General features: G+C 26.8%; 1 protein-coding gene and 1 pseudogene across 1 annotated transcript; both read left to right on the forward strand.

Moving 5' to 3' along the window:
• The first annotated feature begins 9,971 nt into the window (after nucleotides 1-9,971).
• Nucleotides 9,972-12,340, forward strand: LOC111288031 (desmethyl-deoxy-podophyllotoxin synthase-like). The gene is made up of 2 exons (XM_022878779.2): nucleotides 9,972-11,014; nucleotides 11,396-12,340. Exons 1-2 carry the CDS (start codon nucleotides 10,112-10,114, stop codon nucleotides 12,014-12,016), a joined length of 1,524 nt encoding a protein of 507 aa, XP_022734514.1. The 5' UTR covers nucleotides 9,972-10,111; the 3' UTR covers nucleotides 12,017-12,340.
• A 4,193-nt stretch (nucleotides 12,341-16,533) lies between these two features.
• Nucleotides 16,534-18,643, forward strand: LOC111288806 (cytochrome P450 71D9-like; annotated as a pseudogene).
• Nucleotides 18,644-20,418: the final 1,775 nt, after the last annotated feature.

A 20,418-nucleotide genomic window follows, 5' to 3' on the forward strand; every position in this document is an offset into this window, starting at 1 on the left:
TACCAAAAATCATATAAACGGAACAAAGAAAAAAAATTATTAACAGATAATACAATAAGATAAATAAAAAAAAATATTACAAGAAAAAAATAATAATAATAAAAAAAATAAATAAGTTATAATATATAATAAATATAGAACTATATAAATAAAATACATATAAATATTAACAGAAAAAAAAATAAATAATAAAATACATAAAATACACAAGAAAAGAAAAGAAAAGAGAAAAAAATAATAATACAAAGTAAAAATTACATTGGGCTTACCTATTTGGGCCAGGCCCAATTGATCTGGGTCAGGACCCAATTGGGTGTCTACAATTAAAATACATTCTCCTTTTAATATATTCATGTAGTGTACTATTAAAGATAAATATTTTATAGAAGTTAAGGAAATAATAATTATAATATGCTATAATTCTCTAATATTTGACTCATTAATATTACAATGAGTTTTATTAAACTTCTAATTTTTTTCTATAATAACATTAAAACATTAATGGAAATGAATAAATGCTGAAACTGAAAGGACATTTTACTAAACCTAACATTATGTTTGGATAAATATTAGTGAAGGAAATGAAAAGGAAGTAAAAGAAATGAAGTAAACGTATTTAGAGGAAAGGAAATGATAAATATATTCTTGTTTGGATAGCTAAATTAATAAACGAAAGGAAAGGAATATCAAATTATTTGTTTAAAAAGTGAAAAAGAAAGAAAACTATTAATTATAACATTTTTTTTAATTATAACATTCTTTTAATAAAATAACATATAAATATCAAACTAAACTTTTTTGGTGAAATTTTAAACTAAAATGCAAAATAATATATAATATTTTTAATTGTAAAAAATCAAATATCTTCTAAAAACTTGTTATAAAATGTAGAAATCAAATATTTCAAGTCTTTAGCCGCAATGCATGATATATTTGTTTAAATTAATTTTACGAATTTATTACTTGACTAGACAAATCACAAGGTAAACAATATTGATAATGTGATTTAGGATACTAATATGATTCTTTTAATTGGTACATTGTTTTTCTTTTTTTTACAATTATATATATTGATTTACGTACTAAAATGACAACATGAAATTAAATCATTTTCGTTTTTTGCTTTTTGTTAGGAGTTTGCTTTATAATATGGTAATATCTTGTTTTTTAAATATATATATATATATATATATATATTTAGACTATGAGTTCATGAAGATTTGTTAGAAGATTTGGCATTAACTAGATTTGAAAATAAATAAAAACTTTATTTGGAATATAAAAAGTTAAAGGTATAATAGTTATTTCAAGTTGTAAAAATTTTATTCTTTTTCTTTTCCTTCCCTTCCCTTTCTCCTAGTTTGGGGTAATTAAAAAATGAAAGAATGCAAAGAAAAGCAAAGGATTAAGCATCCATCCATTTCCTTTATTCACATGAAATCCAAACAAATGAAAGGTAAAGAAAGGTTTCTTCATTTCTTTTCCCTTACTTTCCTTTCCATTCACTTACGGCAATCTAAACATAGGCTAAAAGTTTTTATTCGAGACTCTTTCATTATATATTTATACTATATACATGATTATTTGGTGATAATTAAGTTATTTTAAATAATGAGTTATTTTTTATTTTTTCCATTTTTAATTCAAGCACAATGAATTTAATAATTTTTTAAAATTTTTATCTTTTCAAATAAAATAATACATATTTTCGATATTTAGAGTGTATTAATAACCACTCAAGTTTTTTTTAACTAAAATTAGTTTATTTGAATTTGAAAATTGATCAAATTTAGTTGAAACTTTTTTATGCTTTTCCAGTTTTTATGCATCAAATGAAAAAAAAAAGATACAATGAGTTGTATACACAATAAATTTTACATCTTATTACGTATAATATACTCCATAGTCTAAAATCACATGTTTGATTTATTTATCAAATTAAGCCATTATTTGTTATATTTTAAAAGATAATGGGACATAATGTTGTTAAAAATATAATATTTTAAAATTTTAAAACTAATCATTCTCAAATCATATTTTTAAAAAATTCATGACATCACTATTATATTTAATTTGATTGTTTTGTATTCGTTAATTTTAGGATCTAAAATGGAAAAACTAATATTTTCTTATATTTTTTGTAACTATAAATATCTAACTATTCATATATTCATATTATCAACAACTTTATATTTTAAATTCAAAATTAAAAATTAAATTAGTAATAATCTAAAACAAGAAAAAACTTGCCGACATGGATGCCACTTTATTATATTTTTTATAAGAATTATAATAATCAACAATTGTTTTTTAGTGTGAATAATCAATAATTGTTATGTAACATAAAATAATTAACTTAAGTCTCAAGGACATGTTCAACTTAATATTTAGAAAATTTGAAAGTCTGAGGTGCGTAAAAAGAGTTAACTTTATAGGATGAGAGATACTTTATGCTCTTTTCGTAGTCTAATAAATAATAAGCTTTCATGAATGTTGAAAAAATCCAATAATTGAAACATAAGTATAAAGACATGACGCATAGCTATATTTATCAATTAATAAGTTTAATCATAAATTTTTTAAGAGATGATTGTTGATGGAATGGAAGGAAGATTAAGTTCTATCTTGCAATTACTATGTTTCTATTAATAGAAATATAGTTTTTGAGTAAATTTTTTAAACCTTTTTCCTACTGGAATACCACGTTTTGAATATGTGAAACGCAGTGATTGTGGATTATTTTTTTGACAAATACATTATGTTTATTATGTAGTAAAGGATTTTATAATAAAAATACATGATTAAGTAATTTAACTGTCTCCCTAGCCAAACACAAGAATCTAACAATCCCATGGCATTAAAAATCACCCTTTGTTAGGAATCCACACTTTTCTAGATATCACACTATCCCTCGGAATCTAAAATTTCATAAACCAAACACTCTATAAGGATTTAATGAAAATTGATCAATCTTATTCTACTATTGAAATCATGGTAATTAATTCATTCTAATAGAAATTTCATATAAGTTTTTATTTCTAAGTACATACACAAAAAAAATCATGGATAATGTTATAATGATTAGTGAAATATTCAATGTGACACTAAAACTTTAAAAATCTCTAATATGCTATGTAAAATATAAATTTGTTAATTAATATGGTACTTGAAAGATTGTTTATGCGCCACATTCATCATTTAAAACTAACTATATTAAGGGTAAGAACCATATTAGTTAACAAATTCATAGTTTAGGTATCTTATTAAAGATTTTTAAAATTTAGATACCACGTTAAATATTTTACTATAATTCAAAGACTATTTGTAACATTAACCCAAAGAATTAGTATCAAGGATTTAATGTCAAATTAATATAGCTCATGGCTATCTAAATGTATTTACTTATTTAGATTTTCTTTTCAAAATAATTTTTTGCCAGATACCACCTTCATTTAGTTAATGAAAATGATTCCTTTAATTTTTTTTTCATGGATCCCTTAAAACATGAGTTTTTAGTAATAGCATACTTTTTAGAAAGTCCAAATATAAACAAGAGATAATTTTTTTTTTTTTGTTTATTTGATTTAAAATATTAAATATAATTTATTCTCGATTTATTTTTATGTAATGATAGGTTACCACAAATAAATACAAATATTAAATGTTTTTATCTTTTTTAGTATAAATTAGTTTAAATAAAAAATCATAATATGAAAAGTCATCATATTAATTTCAATATTTGCAAGTATTACTTTTTTTTTTAATAAGTTAATATAAAAAAATAGAATACAAAGAGTTATCATATTTATCTATATATGTAATTAGATTCCAAATAATAAATATGCTCATTAATGACGTGTGTGTGTGTGTATATTATATTATATTATATTAAGTTGTTAATTTAATATTTATTTGTAGAAAAAAATAAAATATGAGAGGTTATAATATTAATTTTTTATATTTTTACATTTTAGTAATTAATTATTTAAAAATAAACATTTAAAAAAAGAAAAAAAATATATAAATCAACTTTTCAAAGTTTCATAATTTTCTACCACCAATACAAATTAAAATGATAGAAAAAAGAAAATTTATAAAATATTATCATATTAATTTCAATCTTTTCATAATCAATTAATTTTTAAAAACTTTCCATATTCTATTAACAATTGAATTTAGGAAAAATGACAAAGATATGAAAAGTCATAAAAAAATATTATACTAAGGGATCAAATTACATAAGTATAAAAATTAATTTGTTTTACGCCATTTTATAACTTCATATATGATAATTTTTTTTATAAATCAACCATTAAATTTAACAATCTATTTGTACCTATTATTCACATAATGTTTCAAGTCAATTCAATACTTTTATCATTTTGATTGAGAATATCATCGTTTCAATATACACCAATGATTAACATTTTATTATTATCACAAGTACAAATAGATTTATATTTTACGTTTACTTAAAATTTAGCATGCATTTTTTATTTGAGTAGTGCATAAATTTAATGGTTAGAATATCAAATATAAATCATATAAAAAGATATGAGATGGTGTAAAACTAATTTAGTTTTACACATGTCTAAGTAAATCCCTATTCATTTTGGGTTTTCATATTTCATTATTTAATGATTTGAAAATAAATCTTTGAAAAGAAAAAAAATATATAAATCAACCTTATTTAAAAAATTGTTCATATGTTACTAATTATTTAAATTTAATTGATAATAGAGAGACAAAATGTCACAAATCATTATTATATTAATTTTAATCTATACACATTCCATGAATTAACGATTTAAATTTAAATCATTTAAAAATAAAGAATATAAATAAAATTTATTGATTTTTCACTTTTGTTTCTTTTATAGGTTTCATGGTTTCATTGGTCCTTCGTAATAATGTTTTTTTCTTTAATATGATTGTTATTTTAATTTTTCAGTTTTTTTTTTAATTTAGTTTGTTTTTTTTTTTTTATCTTAATAAAGAGAAACTTTTAGAATTTAGAAAACTTATTTGTGTGTGTGCATGTGTACACATATATATTTATGCATATATATTATTTAAATATTTTTAAAGAAAAAAATAAGTCTTGCGAATGGGTAAAAAAAACCTAATATATAGAAAATAGCAAAGGAGAGAAATAATATGAACAAAATAAGGTCATTTGTTTATAATATATTTGCATAACTGAATGGAAGTGGAAAATATCATCTTCAGTGTTAAATTTGAAAAGACTGTATTTAATCTTATACTATTGAGTTTGAACATCGAAATATGTAACTTCAACAAAATCTAGAGGTTGAACATTTATTTCTAAATAAAGGATATGTCACTTTATCATGAATTGAATTTAGTCATTAGAATTAAAAGTCTAAGAGATTGAATATTTTTTTCTAAATAATGCACTGTCACTTTTAGACTATTATGAATTGAATTTGACTAGTAAAATTAAAAATTCAAAAAAAAAAATCCAACAGATTGAACATTTTTTTTAACAAATATACTTGTCACTTTTATACTATCATTAATCGAATTTGACCATTGAAATTAAAAATCTAATATTATATGTCATAACATCTAGATCTGGGGATCTATCGGTAGGCATTAACTTAAAGGAGTCGCCACCAATCTTTTTTATATAGATGCGATTGGCCATTTAAGGAATCTATCTTTTCAGAGAACACCTAATTTTAAGGGTCCCTACAAGAATAAGTTCGAGTCTACTAATCAGAACAGGGTTCGGGAGTTTGGTTAGTATGAGGAAGGTTATAGCACCCTCACAACGCCCATCGAAAGATGGTACCAGCTTAATTTTGTGTTATCTAATAAGCCTTTAAAATTTACTAAGTAATTAGTTGTTGGAAATTATTGTCAATTGACTCTAATATTTTTAGCAAAAAATTGAAAAAATCCCCTCACCTCAAGAGTATGTAAGGAAACTACTGTTTCACTTGCAGAGGCTCCATCGTCGGATTATTTAAAAAAATAAAAAGGAAAAAGAAAAAAAATATTGCTTTTGTGCAGGAAAAATTGATACTTTCAACTTTTCTCCAAAATATTTTTGGAAACTTTAATTTCGAGGAAAATTGATACTTTCAACTTTTCCTCAAAAATATTTTTTTGGAAACTTTAATTTCGAGGAAAATTGATACTTTTAACTTTTCCTCAAAACTTTTTTTTGAAAATTTATTTTTAAGAAAAATTGATACTTTCAACTTTTCCCTAAAAATATTTTTTGGAAAGCTTATTTTCAAGGAAAACTGATACTTTCAACTTTTCTCCAAAAAGATTTTTTTTGGATTTTATTTAAAGAAAATAAAGTAATAAAATAAAATAAAAGTGAAAATAAAATAAAGAAAAGTAAAATAAAAATAAGAATAAAAATAAAATAAAGATAAAAATAAAAGAATATTAAACAAATCTAATCTACTAATAATAATAATAATAATAATAATAATAAAATAAATATATATAAAAAAAGAAAAAAAAAACCTGGAACGGCTAGGCTAACGGCTTGGCTCGGCTCGGCTTAAGGAAGAAAAACGACTCGGAGACGCGGCTCAAGGGTGTCGGCTTGACTCGACTAACGGCTCGGAGGCACGGGTTGACGCTCAGGTTGGGTCGGATCTTGGCAAAATGCGCGGATTCTCTAGGTTACTAAACGCAGAAACGAAATCGTTTTGGGAGGGTATATAAGGCTGATTCCTTCGTTTTTTCAGCAGAATCCTCTTTCTCTCTCTTTCTCTTCCTTCCTTTTCTCTCTCTTCTCTCTAAAAACCCAAAAAACTTCAGTTGAATATCGGTCAGATTCTAAAAATTTTCGTCAGATTCTGGGTTTTTCGTCGGAAGTTCATCAAAAAACTGATCGGTTTCTAGAAATGGTCGTCGGAAACTGGGAAGTTGGCCGAAAACTTCAAACTTGGCTGAAATAGTTGTCGAAAAATTCAACGTTCGTCAGAAAATTCAACCGAAATCTAGAAATTTTCCAAAAATTTTCAGAAAAAAATTCACAAAAATTTTCCAAAAATTCCTACCAATTCCTAGAGCTGTTCTAATCGCACCAAAACCTTTTTAGCTTTTAAATCTTCTCTGTGTCTGCCTTTTCTCTCAACCAGTAACTCTTTTTTTTGTTTTTTCCTTTAATTCGTATGTCCTTTTATAAGGATTGATCAGAAGAGTTTCTGATCAATCCCAACTCTTCCTTGGATTGGGATTCAATCATTGAATCCAAATGGACTCTGATTGAATTCCCATTCACGGTAGGATTCTTCAAAATTGTTCCAATCTTCAATCGAAAAACAAAAGAAAAAGAAAATAAAAAATCAAATAAAAAAATATATTAATAGATAATTAGAGAACAAAATCAGATAAATCAAAATATTAACAGATAAAAATAATACTAGATAAATTACAATAGATAAATAATAATAAATATACAACTAGATAAATAAAATATATATTAACATAAAAAAATAAAAAATAAAAAAATATTAATAAATAGTAATAATAAATAAATAATAAATACATAAGATATAAAGAAAAATATATCATCTTCAATGTTAAATTTGAAAAGACTGTATTTAATCTTATACTATTGAGTTTGAACATTAAAATATTTAACTTCAACAAAATCTAGAGGTTAAACATTTTTTCTAAATAAAGGATATGTCACTTTCTCATGAATTGAATTTAGTCCTTAGAATTAAAAGTCTAAGAGGTTGAATATTTTTTTCTAAATAATGCACTGTCACTTTTAGACTATTATGAATTGAATTTGACTATTAAATTCTACTCCCTAGAGACAGGTCTACATAAAAGTATATGGGGGCAATTGCCTTCATTGAATTCTTCAATTTCTTATGGATTTATTATAAAAAATTTTAAAGGTTTGAAAATTTTAAAATTTTTGTGATCATTTTTGTCCCGACTAAATTAAAGTTAATACAAGAATATTTTAATTGTTTATCTAGTAATTGAACATCCACACTTTAAATGCTAAGCAATTTTATTATAATATATATTTATATATTTTCAAGTTTGTAAAATATGAAGTAAATTACTTTTAGGGAGTTTGAAATTGTTAAACTTTTAATTTTTTTCTAATAATTTGTTTAGTTTATTGCAAGATAATAATTTGTTAAACTACTCAAATGGTTTTATCACTTTCTAACACCACAAAATAACATATAAAATATAACATAATAAAAATAAACAATCATCTTTAACTAATATATTTTATGGCTTCATTCTTCTTTTCATTGTATGTAAGAAAAGTATCATTTTTTATTCTCCAAATTAAAATGAATAAAAACTCAAATATATTTGTGTATTAAAAGAAAATAATAAAAGTAAATAATAAAATTAGATATGTTAATTTTTATTTCATTCTTTCACATATTATATCTATTTTTAAGAATTTTGTAAGTAAAATTTTATTAAATTAATATATTTATACATGTAAGTAAAATATATTAAATTAATTTAATATATTTTATTAAATTATATATTTATATATGTGTGTCCTTATATATATTTCAAATTTAATGTCTGGTTATACGGGGCATACCTTATCTTTTGGAATTATACGGATTGGAAAAAGTGGGTTGGTGATTTCTGTGGTGGATTTCCGCATATAAGGATGGATGAAGGTCCTTAATTGGGACAGAAATGGGTAGCTGTCCTCTCATGCATGTTACCTTCGAATCCCCAGATGGACAGGTTTTCATTTCATGATTCATGACTGTAGGCTGTAGTTGGTTTGGTTTGATGTTCGTTGTGGATGGCTTTTTTACTTCCGCGGTTTTATGTTGTTTTAAGGAGAAAATAATTGTTGCCGGTTTTAGAAACTTTTTCATTTTTACAAGGACTCTCGATTTGAGAACAGAGAAAGGGTTTACAAGAATTGAAATAATAACAATCTGAATTAGATTTTTTAAAAATAATTATATAAATCAATTGAGTTAAATTTTATATTTTGTAAAAATATCATTTTGCCATTATAATTTTCGAAAAAGAAGGCATTTTGCAATTTGTCCAAATATCCAGCGAATAATTTACTTTATGGAGGAGTTTTCTTCGATGAAAATTCGAAGAGGTTTTCCATGATTCCATCTGTTTTAGTTCTCGCAAGGAAAAAAAAAATTTAATGGTTGGCGTTTGTTTTTCATTTCATTAATTCTTTTGCCTGAAGATGTGGTGCTCTCTAGTTGAACCATAACCGTGCTTAAATACAAAAGCCATCGGTTCCGAGTGTGAACTTCACTTTGTATGGTTTTGGAGTAATGGTGTAAGGTAGAGGTGGAAATTGGACAAAAAAATTGAATTATTTCGATTTAAAGTAATTTAGATTTGATACTCTGTTATTTGAGATTGAATCGTTGGAATTAGACCATTTTGAAATAATCTTTCAGTTGCTTAGAGTTCAGTCATTTCAGATTTTGGTTGTCCGTTTTATTATCAAATCAGATTAGCTTGATTCGACCTTTTTTTTTTTTTTTGTTTGCATTCGAGCCAACTATAGCAACTCTGGCGCACGTTATAAAAAGAAAAGGTTGTAGAAAATGATCATGTTCAAGATAAGATGGGACGCAGGGGAAAATGGGACGAAATTTTTTTATTTTTTATTTTTGTTTTTGTTTTCAGAACACTAACTACTACTCGTTTGAAGCTCCTTGTTCTTCCCAAATGAAGTTGTCATTTTAGCCGCACAATTTTTATTAGGAGGTGTGGGCTTCGTATTTTATTTATTTTTTGCTAAACCGAATTGTTTCAAAGCTATATCTTCCAAAATAATCCGCATCCAACATTTGACAAATCAATTGAAAACAAATATTTGCTTTGATTTTTAAAGGAAAATCATTTTTCTTTTCTAACAAGTATTTAGAATGTCGAGAATTCAAAATAAGTGGCCACAAAAACTGACGTAAAAGTATTGAAATCCAACAAGTTGAAAGAAAAATTATCTTTTTATAGTCTTTGTTGATGTTAAGATTCCACTGAACTAGAGGACAAACTGTAGTCAATGCAGAACCATTACATAAATCACCTAGATAGAAGTGGATGGAATGCAAGCCATAAGACTATCTAACATTCTACATCCATGGAGCACCTGTTCTTCTCCTTTCCAATACTGTTCACTTTTGTTATCTTCTTGTTCATGTTGCTGAAACTAGGGAAGAGGTTCAAGACCATCAACTTCAGTCAAAATCTACCACCAGGGCCATGGAAGTTGCCTGTCATCGGGAATATGCACCTCCTTGCTGGCTCTCTACCCCATCATTCATTAAGAGATTTGGCCAAGAAATTTGGCCCCTTGATGCACCTTCAGCTTGGAGAAATTTCAAACATCGTTGTTTCTTCTCCACAAACTGCTGCAGAAGTGATGAGAACCCATGACATCATTTTCGCGAATAGGCCTCATCCAGATTTTGCAAATATTTTACTATATAATTCAACAGACATTGTATTTTCACCTTATGGAGACTATTGGAGGCATCTGAGAAAAATTTGCGTGTTGGAGATGCTAAGTTCAAAACGTGTGCAATCTTTCAGTCCAATTAGGAAAGAAGAGGTATCAAAGATGGTTAGAGTAATTTCTTCAAAAGCAGGCTCACCAGTCAACCTTAGTAACATGCTGTATTCTCTCACATACGAAATTGTTTCAAGGACTGCTTTTGGTGGGAAATGCAATGATCTGAAAGACGAATTCGCATTACTTTTCAGGGAAATTTTATGGTTTGCTTCAGGTTTCACTCTTGTAGACTTGTTCCCTTCAGTCAAATTTCTTCAGTTCCTCAGTGGATTGAGACCTAAACTTGAGAAGCTGCATCGAAAAGTAGATAAGATTCTTGATAATGTCATCAATGAACATAAAGCTAGCAAGGAAACGCCAAAGAGTAGTGAAAGGGAATTGGATGATCTTCTGGATGTTCTTTTGACCCTTCAGGAGAATGGTGACCTTGAATTTCCTTTAACAACTAACAACATCAAAGCAGTAATCTTGGTTAGTAAGTCTATTTCTAGTATACCTTTTATTTTGCGTTGTAAAATTTGCTTGATTGATTAATGATCTTCTGAATTTACTTGTTATCATTATCTAATCTAACGGGATTGGTTGAGTTGATAAGATTCGAATATTTCACTTGTAATGTTTAGATTCAAATCCTATTGCCATCAGATCCTCTAGACAATCTGTAAATCTAATGTAAAAACTCTCTGAAGTCTGCGATCTGTCCTGACCCTAGAGTGCTAACGCCTCTCCTCCTCACCCTAAACTTTCTTGCACAAAAAAAAAAAAAAGAAAGTTACTATTTGTCTTTCTGTACTCATGAAGCAAAATTCACAAAATTTAATCCTACTTTTTTAATAATTAATACCACTTCAGGATGTTTTTGTTGCTGGGAGTGATACATCATTCACAACATTAGAATGGGCAATGTCAGAATTGCTGAAAAACCCAAGAGTTATGCAGAGGGCACAGGCAGAGTTGAGGCAGGTTTTCAATGGAAAAGGGAATGTTGATGTTGAAGGGTTACGTGAATTAAAGTACTTGAAACTTGTCATCAAAGAAGCTTTAAGATTGCACCCTCCTGTTCCTCTGCTAGTTCCAAGAGAATGCTCAAAGAGATGCAAAATCAATGGATATGATATACCAGTCAAGTCCAGAGTTATCATCAATGCATGGGCAATTGGCAGGAATTCTGACTATTGGAGCGAAGCTGACAGATTCTATCCAGAGAGATTTGTTGATAGTTCAATTGACTACAAGGGAGCTGATTTTGAATTCATCCCATTTGGTGCTGGAAGAAGGATGTGTCCTGGCATGGTGTATGGTATTGCCAATGTTGAGTTACCTCTTGCACAGCTGCTGTATCATTTTGACTGGAAACTTCAAGGTGGAAAAAAGCTTGAAGATCTTGACATGGATGAGGTTTTTGGAGCTGTAGTTAGAAGAAAAAATGATCTGTGCTTGGTTGCAACCCCTTATTCTTCTCCTAACAACTGAGTTGGTTTGAGACAAAAAGATAAAATTGTATCAGAATTGAGTAGTGACAGTGAACAGTACTCAAGGTAATAAGAAAGTATCATTTGAATTGTGCCTCTTGGTTGTATTATTAAAGATGTTGAACAAACACCGATATATCAATTATTAGGTCTATATGCATGTTAACTGCTACACCTAATGCTTTTTGTATAAGTTTAGCAGATAATAAATATAGCATAAGTAGTTTTATTATGCAATTTTCTTCTCTACTTTCTTTTCTCTTTAGTTTAGTTTAGTTTAGTTTAGTTTAGTTTTTTTTTTTTTTTTTTTTTTTTTTTTTTTTTTTTTTTTCATTCCTTGCCTCAACACTACAACAATGTATACTAAAGGTGTGCCTTGACTTTGATATGTGCGAAATATATAAAAACTAGCTTTTTACCCTTGCAAATGCACGGAATTTTTTATATTTATAATAATATTTAATTTAATTCATTAAAAATCTATGTAAAATTTTTATAGATTCAAAATATTGTTTTTATCGTTATATATTTGTATCTTTTTAAATTTTATTTTTATTAAATGTATTTATTGAATATTACAATCTTTGATTTAATTTTTAATTTCATAAGTTGAAAGTATAAAAATTTCAAAATTTCAAAATATAATTTATCAACAAAATTTTCAAATAACTTTTTGACCTCTATCTTAATATAGTAAAGTATATTAGTAAACATTTAACACATTGAAAATTTTAATTAAATTCATTTCATAAATTTGATTGCTTAATTGGTAAAAAAGGGAAATTTGTTATATAAAAAAATATTTACATAAAATCCAAATGTAATAAGTATGTATAGATTTTAGGAAATTATAAGAAAAACTTAGGATAAAGTGCAATTGAAATTTAATAATAAAACTAATCAAAAGAATAGATGAATTTGAAATTGATGAAAAAAATATAATTTAGGAATCGAATCAAGAAAAGTTCATCAAATCCTAAACTATTCCTTGATCTCCTAAAAATTGGTCTTGTCTATGCATACATATACCTATGATCAAAAAGTTTTATTCATTAGCAAAAAAAAAAAAAAAAATAGAATGATTAGAAAACTCTAATTTAAAATTTTTACCATCATAATAGAATAGAGTTTAGAGTATGAGCAATAGAACTGATATGTATTAACCAAAAATTACATGAAAATAAAGAAATACAAACCTTTTTAAAAAATAAAATCACATACCTTAGGAAACAAAAAAATACTTCTTTTTTTTTTTTGAAAAGATCCATTCTTAATTCTTATTGATCCTATAAATCATTGTAAAAAGAAATATCTAAAGAAACTATCCATCTAAGCATCTACGTAAGTAAATTCTATCATATTTTTATGTGTATTATAATATAATATAATATAATATATGATTCTAAAACATTTGGAACTGCTCAAGTAATTAAAAGAAAATAAAAACCTGAACCTATATGCTAAATAATTGCTAAGCTTTGCCCTATGAAACATGTTAGTTTTTGGATGTATTTTAGCAAAGAGATATCACAAAAAATAGCTTGAATGTGATTCAAAATATCATGCAAATATTTGAAGAAAAAGATGATCTGGCATCTTTTGATTTTTTTTATTCCTTTATACATCATTGACATTTTTTTCTATTTTTTTGTTCAATTTAGTTAGCATGTGGATAGGTAGGCTTTTAATTTTCAATCCAAATAAACATGTGTTACTCTTTGCTTTGACTTTAAGTTAGTGATGTAAATAAGGATCGACAAATGTGTAAAAAAATAAGAATAATGAATGATCTCACAACAGTTAATTCATATAGTTATCTTTATTTTAAAAATAAGAATAATGAATGAATTCAAAATAGTTAATTCATATAATTTTTTTTATTTTAAGAGATGACATGCAGTAAATTTGAATTTCAAATTCTAATATTTGTAATATCTTATCTTATCTTCACGTCTTGATCTTTTTTGTAAAAAAGATAAAACCAATTAAAAAAAAAAATCTGACATGGGAATTTTTGTAAAATCTTAACCCATCTTTTTGACAGATACTTTGTTTGGCTGTATTCAAAATTTTATTGTGAAAAACTATTAGTCAATATATAGAAAATAGCAAAGGGGAGAAATAATGTGAACCGTATAAGGTCATTTGTTTATAATATATTTGCATAATTGAATGGAAGTGGATAGTAACATCTTCAATGTTAAATTTGAAAAAAAAACTTTATTTAATCTTAATTATTGAGTTTGAACATTGAAATATTTAACTTTAAAAAAATCTTGAGGTTGAACTTTTTTTTAAATTAAGTACTCATCACTTTTAGATTATTGTGAATTGAATCTGATTATTAGAATTAAAAATCTAATAAATTGAACATTTTTTCAAAATAATGTCTCCACCACTTTTAGACTGTCATGAATTGAATCAAACCGGTAGGATTAAAAATTCAATATTTATTAACATATCAAATCAATATCGTCATTAAATGCTACTCCTATCTAGGGACGGATATTAACATATCATATCAATGTTGTCACTAAATTCTATTCCTATCTAGGGACGGATTTATGTAAAAGCATGTAGGGTAATTGCCTTCACTAAGTTCTTAAATTTCTTTTGGATTTATTATAAAAAATTTAAAATTTTGCTCTCATTATAAATTTTTGTGATCATATTTGTCCCAACTAAATTAAGGTTAATATGAGAAAATTTTTGTTCTTTATCTAGTAGTTGAACATTGACATTTTAAGTGCTAAGCAAATTTATTATAATATATATTTATATATTTTCAAGTTTGTAAAAAATGATGTAAATTACTTTTAGAGAGTTTGAAATTGTTAAACTTTTAATTTTTTTCTAATAATTTGATTATATTGATACAAGATGATATTATAATGGTAATGAGACTAGGAGCTTGCACTACTTAAATGGTTTAATTACTTTCTAACACCAAAAATAACATATAAAATATAAAATAATCAAAATAAAAATAAATAATCATCTTTAACTAATATAAATTTATATCTTCATTTTTTTATTATATGTAAGAAACGTATCATTTTTATTCTCCAAATTGTATTGAATAAAAAATCAAATATATTTGTTTATTAAAAGAAAATGATAAAACTAATATATTACAAGTAAATAATAAAATTAGATATGTTAATTTTTATTTCATTCTATCACATATTATATCTGTTCTTTAAGAATTTTGTAAGTAAAATTTTATTAAATTAAATTAATATATATATATATTTGCATGTCTATTATGAAACATGATTTATCTAAATAGTATTTAGGCTATATTTATAAAAAAAAAAATCATATAATTAATTATGCAAATATTATTTCTATTGTAAAAAATATTTTTCTCATATACAAAAAATATTATACATGCTAATTTTATTTGTAATTTTTAAAATTAATTTGTATTTCAATAAAATTTTAAATTAACTTAAAATATTTGCCCCACTAACCCTAAATCCTAACTCTATCCTTGCTCCCATCTTGTCGTTTTTTGTGTCCAATTTTTTAATATCCTAAAATAATTTTTTTTTCATTTTTAAATACTTAATACTCTTATTTTTTCTATATTTCAAATTGATTTTTCAAATTTTTTTTACTTTTTTAACAATAGAAAAAAGAAAACAAAAATAAATAAATTTCATGAGAACCAAAAAGTAAAAAAATTATCTATATTCAAATTATACTAATTCTATGAATTAGTAATTCCATCCAAAAGTACAACTTTTAGATTAAAAATTCTAATTGACCAATTAGTACATTGAACATAATAATCAAATATTTACTTAGAAGTTGGACAGAACATTTGAAACTAGTATAAAATTGATAATGAAGCCATATCTTCCAAAATAATCAACATCCAACATTTGACAGATCAGATGAAAACGAATATTTGCTTATATTTTTAAAGGAAAACTCTTTTTTCTTTTCTAACAAGTTTTTAAAATGTCAAGAGAATTGAAAATAATGGCTGCAAAAACTGAATTAAGTATTGAAATCCAATAAATTGACATTTATCTAAAGAAAAATTACCTTTTTTCAATCTTTTAGTAAATTCAAAACCAAACAATAAAGAAATGAGTACAATCTTTTTGCCACTTTAACCAATCATCTGTTGGCTGTAAACATTTTTTTATGGATTCTCTTGAGCAAGAAGTACAATATAGATTTACAGTACAACTCAATTGATTAATACAATTGTTTTTCTAAAATGACATTCAACATAAATAAAATTCGAATTTCACCACTTGCAAATTTTTTTATAACTAGACTGCAGCATCTATAGTAAAAAAAAATGGACATGCAGCTGAGAAGATCACATTAAGTAATATAACTATTGGCCGTAAAGAAAAGAGATCGTAAAAGTCTTAGAAAACAGCCTGATCATTGAATTTTTTTATTCCAGGGCTTTTTTCACCACTACCTTGGCATGGTTTAAACTGACAGACCAAACATGTTTCAGAAACACTGTCTTGGAAGATATAAATATTAGTTTAAGAGAGGCATAAAACTTTGTTAATGTTAAGATTCCACTGAACTAGAAGACAAACTGAAGTCCATGCAGCATAAATCACCGACATAGAATGGATGGAATGCAAGCCATAAGACTGTCTAATATTCTACATCCATGGGGCACCTGTTCTTCTCCTTTCCAATGCTGTTCAATTTTGTTATCTTCTTGTTCATATAGCTGAAACTAGTGAAGAGATTCAAGACCAACAACTTGATTCAAAATCTACCACCAGGGCCATGGAAGTTACCGGAATATGCACCTCCTTGCTGGCTCTCTACCCCATCATTCATTAAGAGATTTGGCCCAAGAGATTTGGCCCCTTGATGCACCTTCAGGTTGGAGAAATTTCAAACATCGTTGTTTCTTCTCCACAAACTGCTGCAGAAGGGATGAGAACACATGACATCAATTTCGCGAATAGGCCTCATCTAGTTTCTGTAAATATTTTATCTTATAATTCAACAGACATTGCATTTTCACCATATGGAGACTATTGGAGGCAGCTGAGAAAAATTTGCGTGTTGGAGATGCTAAGTTCAAAACGTGTGCAATCTTTCAGTCCAATTAGGGAAAAAGAGGTATCAAAGATGGTTAGGGCAATGTCTTCAAAAGCAGGATCACCAGTCAACATTAGTAAGATGCTATATTCTCTCACATATGAAATTGTTTCAGGGACTCTTTTGGTGGGAAATGCAAAGATCTGAAAGATGAATTCACATTACTTTTCAGGGAAATGATACGGTTGAGTTCAGGTTTCACTGTTGTAGACTTGTTCCCTTCAGTCAAATTGCTTCTGTTCCTCAGTGGATTGAGGCCTAAACTTGAGAGGCTGCACCAAAAAGTAGATAAGATTCTTGATATTGTCATCAATGAACATAAAGCTACAACGAAAGGCCAAAGAGTAGTGAGAGGGAATTGGATGATCTTCTGGATGTTCTTTTGACAACTGACAACATCAAAGCAGTAATCTTGGTTTGTAAGTTTATTTCTAATATACTTTCACATTTTGCATTGTAAAATTTTCTTGATTGATTAGTGATATTATGAATTTACTTGTTATCATTATCTAATCTAACGGATTGATTTAGTTGATAAGGTTCGAATATTTCCCTTGTAATGCTTAGATTTGAATTTTGTTGCCATCAGATCCCCTGGACAATTTGTAAATCTAATGTAAATACTCTATGAAGTGAGGGATCTGTCTGACCCTGGAACAGGAGTGACTCTCCTCACCCTAAACCTTGTTGCAAAAAAAATAAAAAAGAAAGAAAAAAAAGTTACTATTTGTCTTTCAATAGTCATGAAGCAAAATTCACAGACTTTAATCCTCCTATTTTTTAATAATTAATACCACTACAGGATGCTTTTATTGCTGGGAGTGATACATCATTCACAACATTAGAATAGGCAATGTCCGAAATGGTGAAAAACCCAAGAGTTATGCTGAAGGCACAGGCAGAGTTGAGGCAGGTTTTCAATAGAAAAGGGAATGTTGATGGTGAAGGGTTACATGAATTAAAGTACTTGAAACTTGTCATCAAAGAAAATTTGAGATTGCACCCTCCTCTTCCTCTGCTACTTCCAAGACAATGCTCACAGAGATGCAAAATCAACGGATATGATATACCAGCCAAGTCTAGAGTCATCATCAATGCATAGGCAATTAGCAGGCATTCTGACTATTGGAGCGAAGCTGAGAGATTCTATCCATAGAGATTTGTTAATAGTTCAATTGACTACAAGGGGGCTGATTTTGAATTCATCCCATTTGGTGCTGGAAGAAGGATGTGTCCTGGCATGGTGTATGGTATTGCCAATGTTGAGTTACTTCTCGCACAGCTGCTGTATCATTTTAACTGGAAACTTCAAGGTGGAAAACAGCTTGCAGGTTTTGACATGGATGAGGTTTCTGGAGCTGTAGTTAGAAGGAAAAATGATCTCTTCTTGGTTGTAACCCCTTATTCTTCTCTTAACAACTGAGTTGCATTGAGACAAAAAGAAAAAATTGTATCAGGATTGAGTACAGACGGTGAACAGTACTCAAGGTAATAAGAAAATATCATTTTGAATTGTGCCTCTTGGTTGTATCATTAAAGATTTAGACAAACACAAATACATGAATTGTTAGGTCTATATATGTCTTAACTACAACACCTAATGCTTTTTGTATAATTTCAGCAGATAATAAATATAGCAGCAAGTAGTTTTCTGCAATTTTCTTCTCTACTTTCTTCTCTCTTTATTTATTTATTTATTTATTTATTTTTTCCATTCCTTGCCTCAATAGTACAACAATGTACACTAAAGGTGTGCCAAGAACTGCTCAAGTAATCAAAAGAAAATAAAAACCTGTAAGCTAAATAATTGCTGTGTTTTGACCAGTGAAACGTTTGAGTTTTTGGATGTATCTGACATAAAAAATAGCCTGAGTGTGATTCAAAACATCATGCAAATATTAGATGAAAGAGATGGATTGGCATGTTTTGATTTTTTTAATTCCTTTATGCATCACTGACATTATTTTTTTATTATTTTGTTCTATTTAATTAGTATGCGGATAGCTAGGGTTATAATTTTCAATCCATCAACTTTATCGTATTGCTAAACCAGATAAACATGTGTTGCTTGTAGACACCCTGTCTGGTCTAAGCCCGAATCAATTGGGCTTGACTCAATAGAATCCAACTATTAAGCCCAATTATTCATTATTTTGTTTTATATTTTATATTTTATTTATTATTTTATTTTTTTGGTTTTATCTTTGATTGATCATTCACTTTTTTTTTGTTTATCTTTGATTTTTTGTTTTTTGTTTGATATATCTTTTCTGTATTATCAAATTAAGATGTTAGGATAATAACAAGATAATAGTGATAATAAAAAAAATAAAAAAAAATCAAAATAATAAACATTTGGCTGTGAATGGTGTTGGCAAAATTGTAGAGGGCTTTAATTAGTATAGGATAAAGTTTATGCTTTCTTATAATATAGAGATCTTGTCAAACATGGATTCATAGTTAATAAAAAATTCTTCTGATTATTTCCTATAAATACAACCCTGAATCAAGTAGGAGAAACAAATAAAAACACAAAAATCAGAGAAACACAGACACAGAAAAGCAAAAAGGAAATCATGCAAGGGAAGTCAGAAAACAGTCAGAAAATTTTAGAAAATTTTTGGGTTAAAAGGTAGATTTTTGTTGAAAATTTTCTAGAAATTTTTTAGTTTTCAGTTGAATTTTCTAGCGATATTTGAATTTTTTGGTAACTTTTTGGCAAGTTTCCAGATTTTGGTGAATTTCCTAGTTTTTCGACATCAGTTTTCCAGAAACTAGTGAACTTGGTGAACATCAGGCGACTCAACCCAAATTTTAGCGAGATTTTTAGAATTCGGTGAAAAATTTAATCAGAGTTCATCAATTCTAGTGAGAGAGGAAGAGGAAAAAAAAGAGGAGAGAGAGAGAGAAGGGAAGGAAAATTTGAGGGAAAAAATAGAATGTGATCTTTTATACTATCCCCAAAATGATGTTATTTTTAAGTTAAATGGCCTCAGGATCTGCATGTTTTTTGTTCAAGCCGACCTGACCTGAGTGCTGAACCTGCTTTCGATCAGTGAACCCATCCTTGGCTCTAGCCGAGCTGAGCCGAGACGCGTCATTATAGCCACTATTCCTCCTTGAAGATGAGCCACCGACAGTCGTTGAGCGAAGCCGATCTTGTTTGGTATTTTTTATTTTATTTTATTTCATTATTTTATAAGTTCTTTTTTTGCATGATTAAATTTTAGAAAAAAATAAAAATATAAAACAAAATAAAATATTTTTTGAGAATAAATAATAATTATCCAATGATGAAATTTTTAGAAATGT

Source organism: Durio zibethinus, chromosome 4 (genome assembly GCF_047325235.1).
Source record: "Durio zibethinus cultivar Kanyao isolate XHJ-2024 chromosome 4, ASM4732523v1, whole genome shotgun sequence".
Lineage (NCBI taxonomy): Eukaryota > Viridiplantae > Streptophyta > Magnoliopsida > Malvales > Malvaceae > Durio > Durio zibethinus.

Bases quoted from the DNA above. Each gene is read 5' to 3' on its own strand.
- LOC111288031 (XM_022878779.2), top strand. From the start codon at position 10,112: ATGGAGCACCTGTTCTTCTCCTTTCCAATACTGTTCACTTTTGTTATC. The intron at 11,015-11,395 runs GTTAGTAAGTCT...ATACCACTTCAG, and splicing joins ACATCAAAGCAGTAATCTTG to GATGTTTTTGTTGCTGGGAG.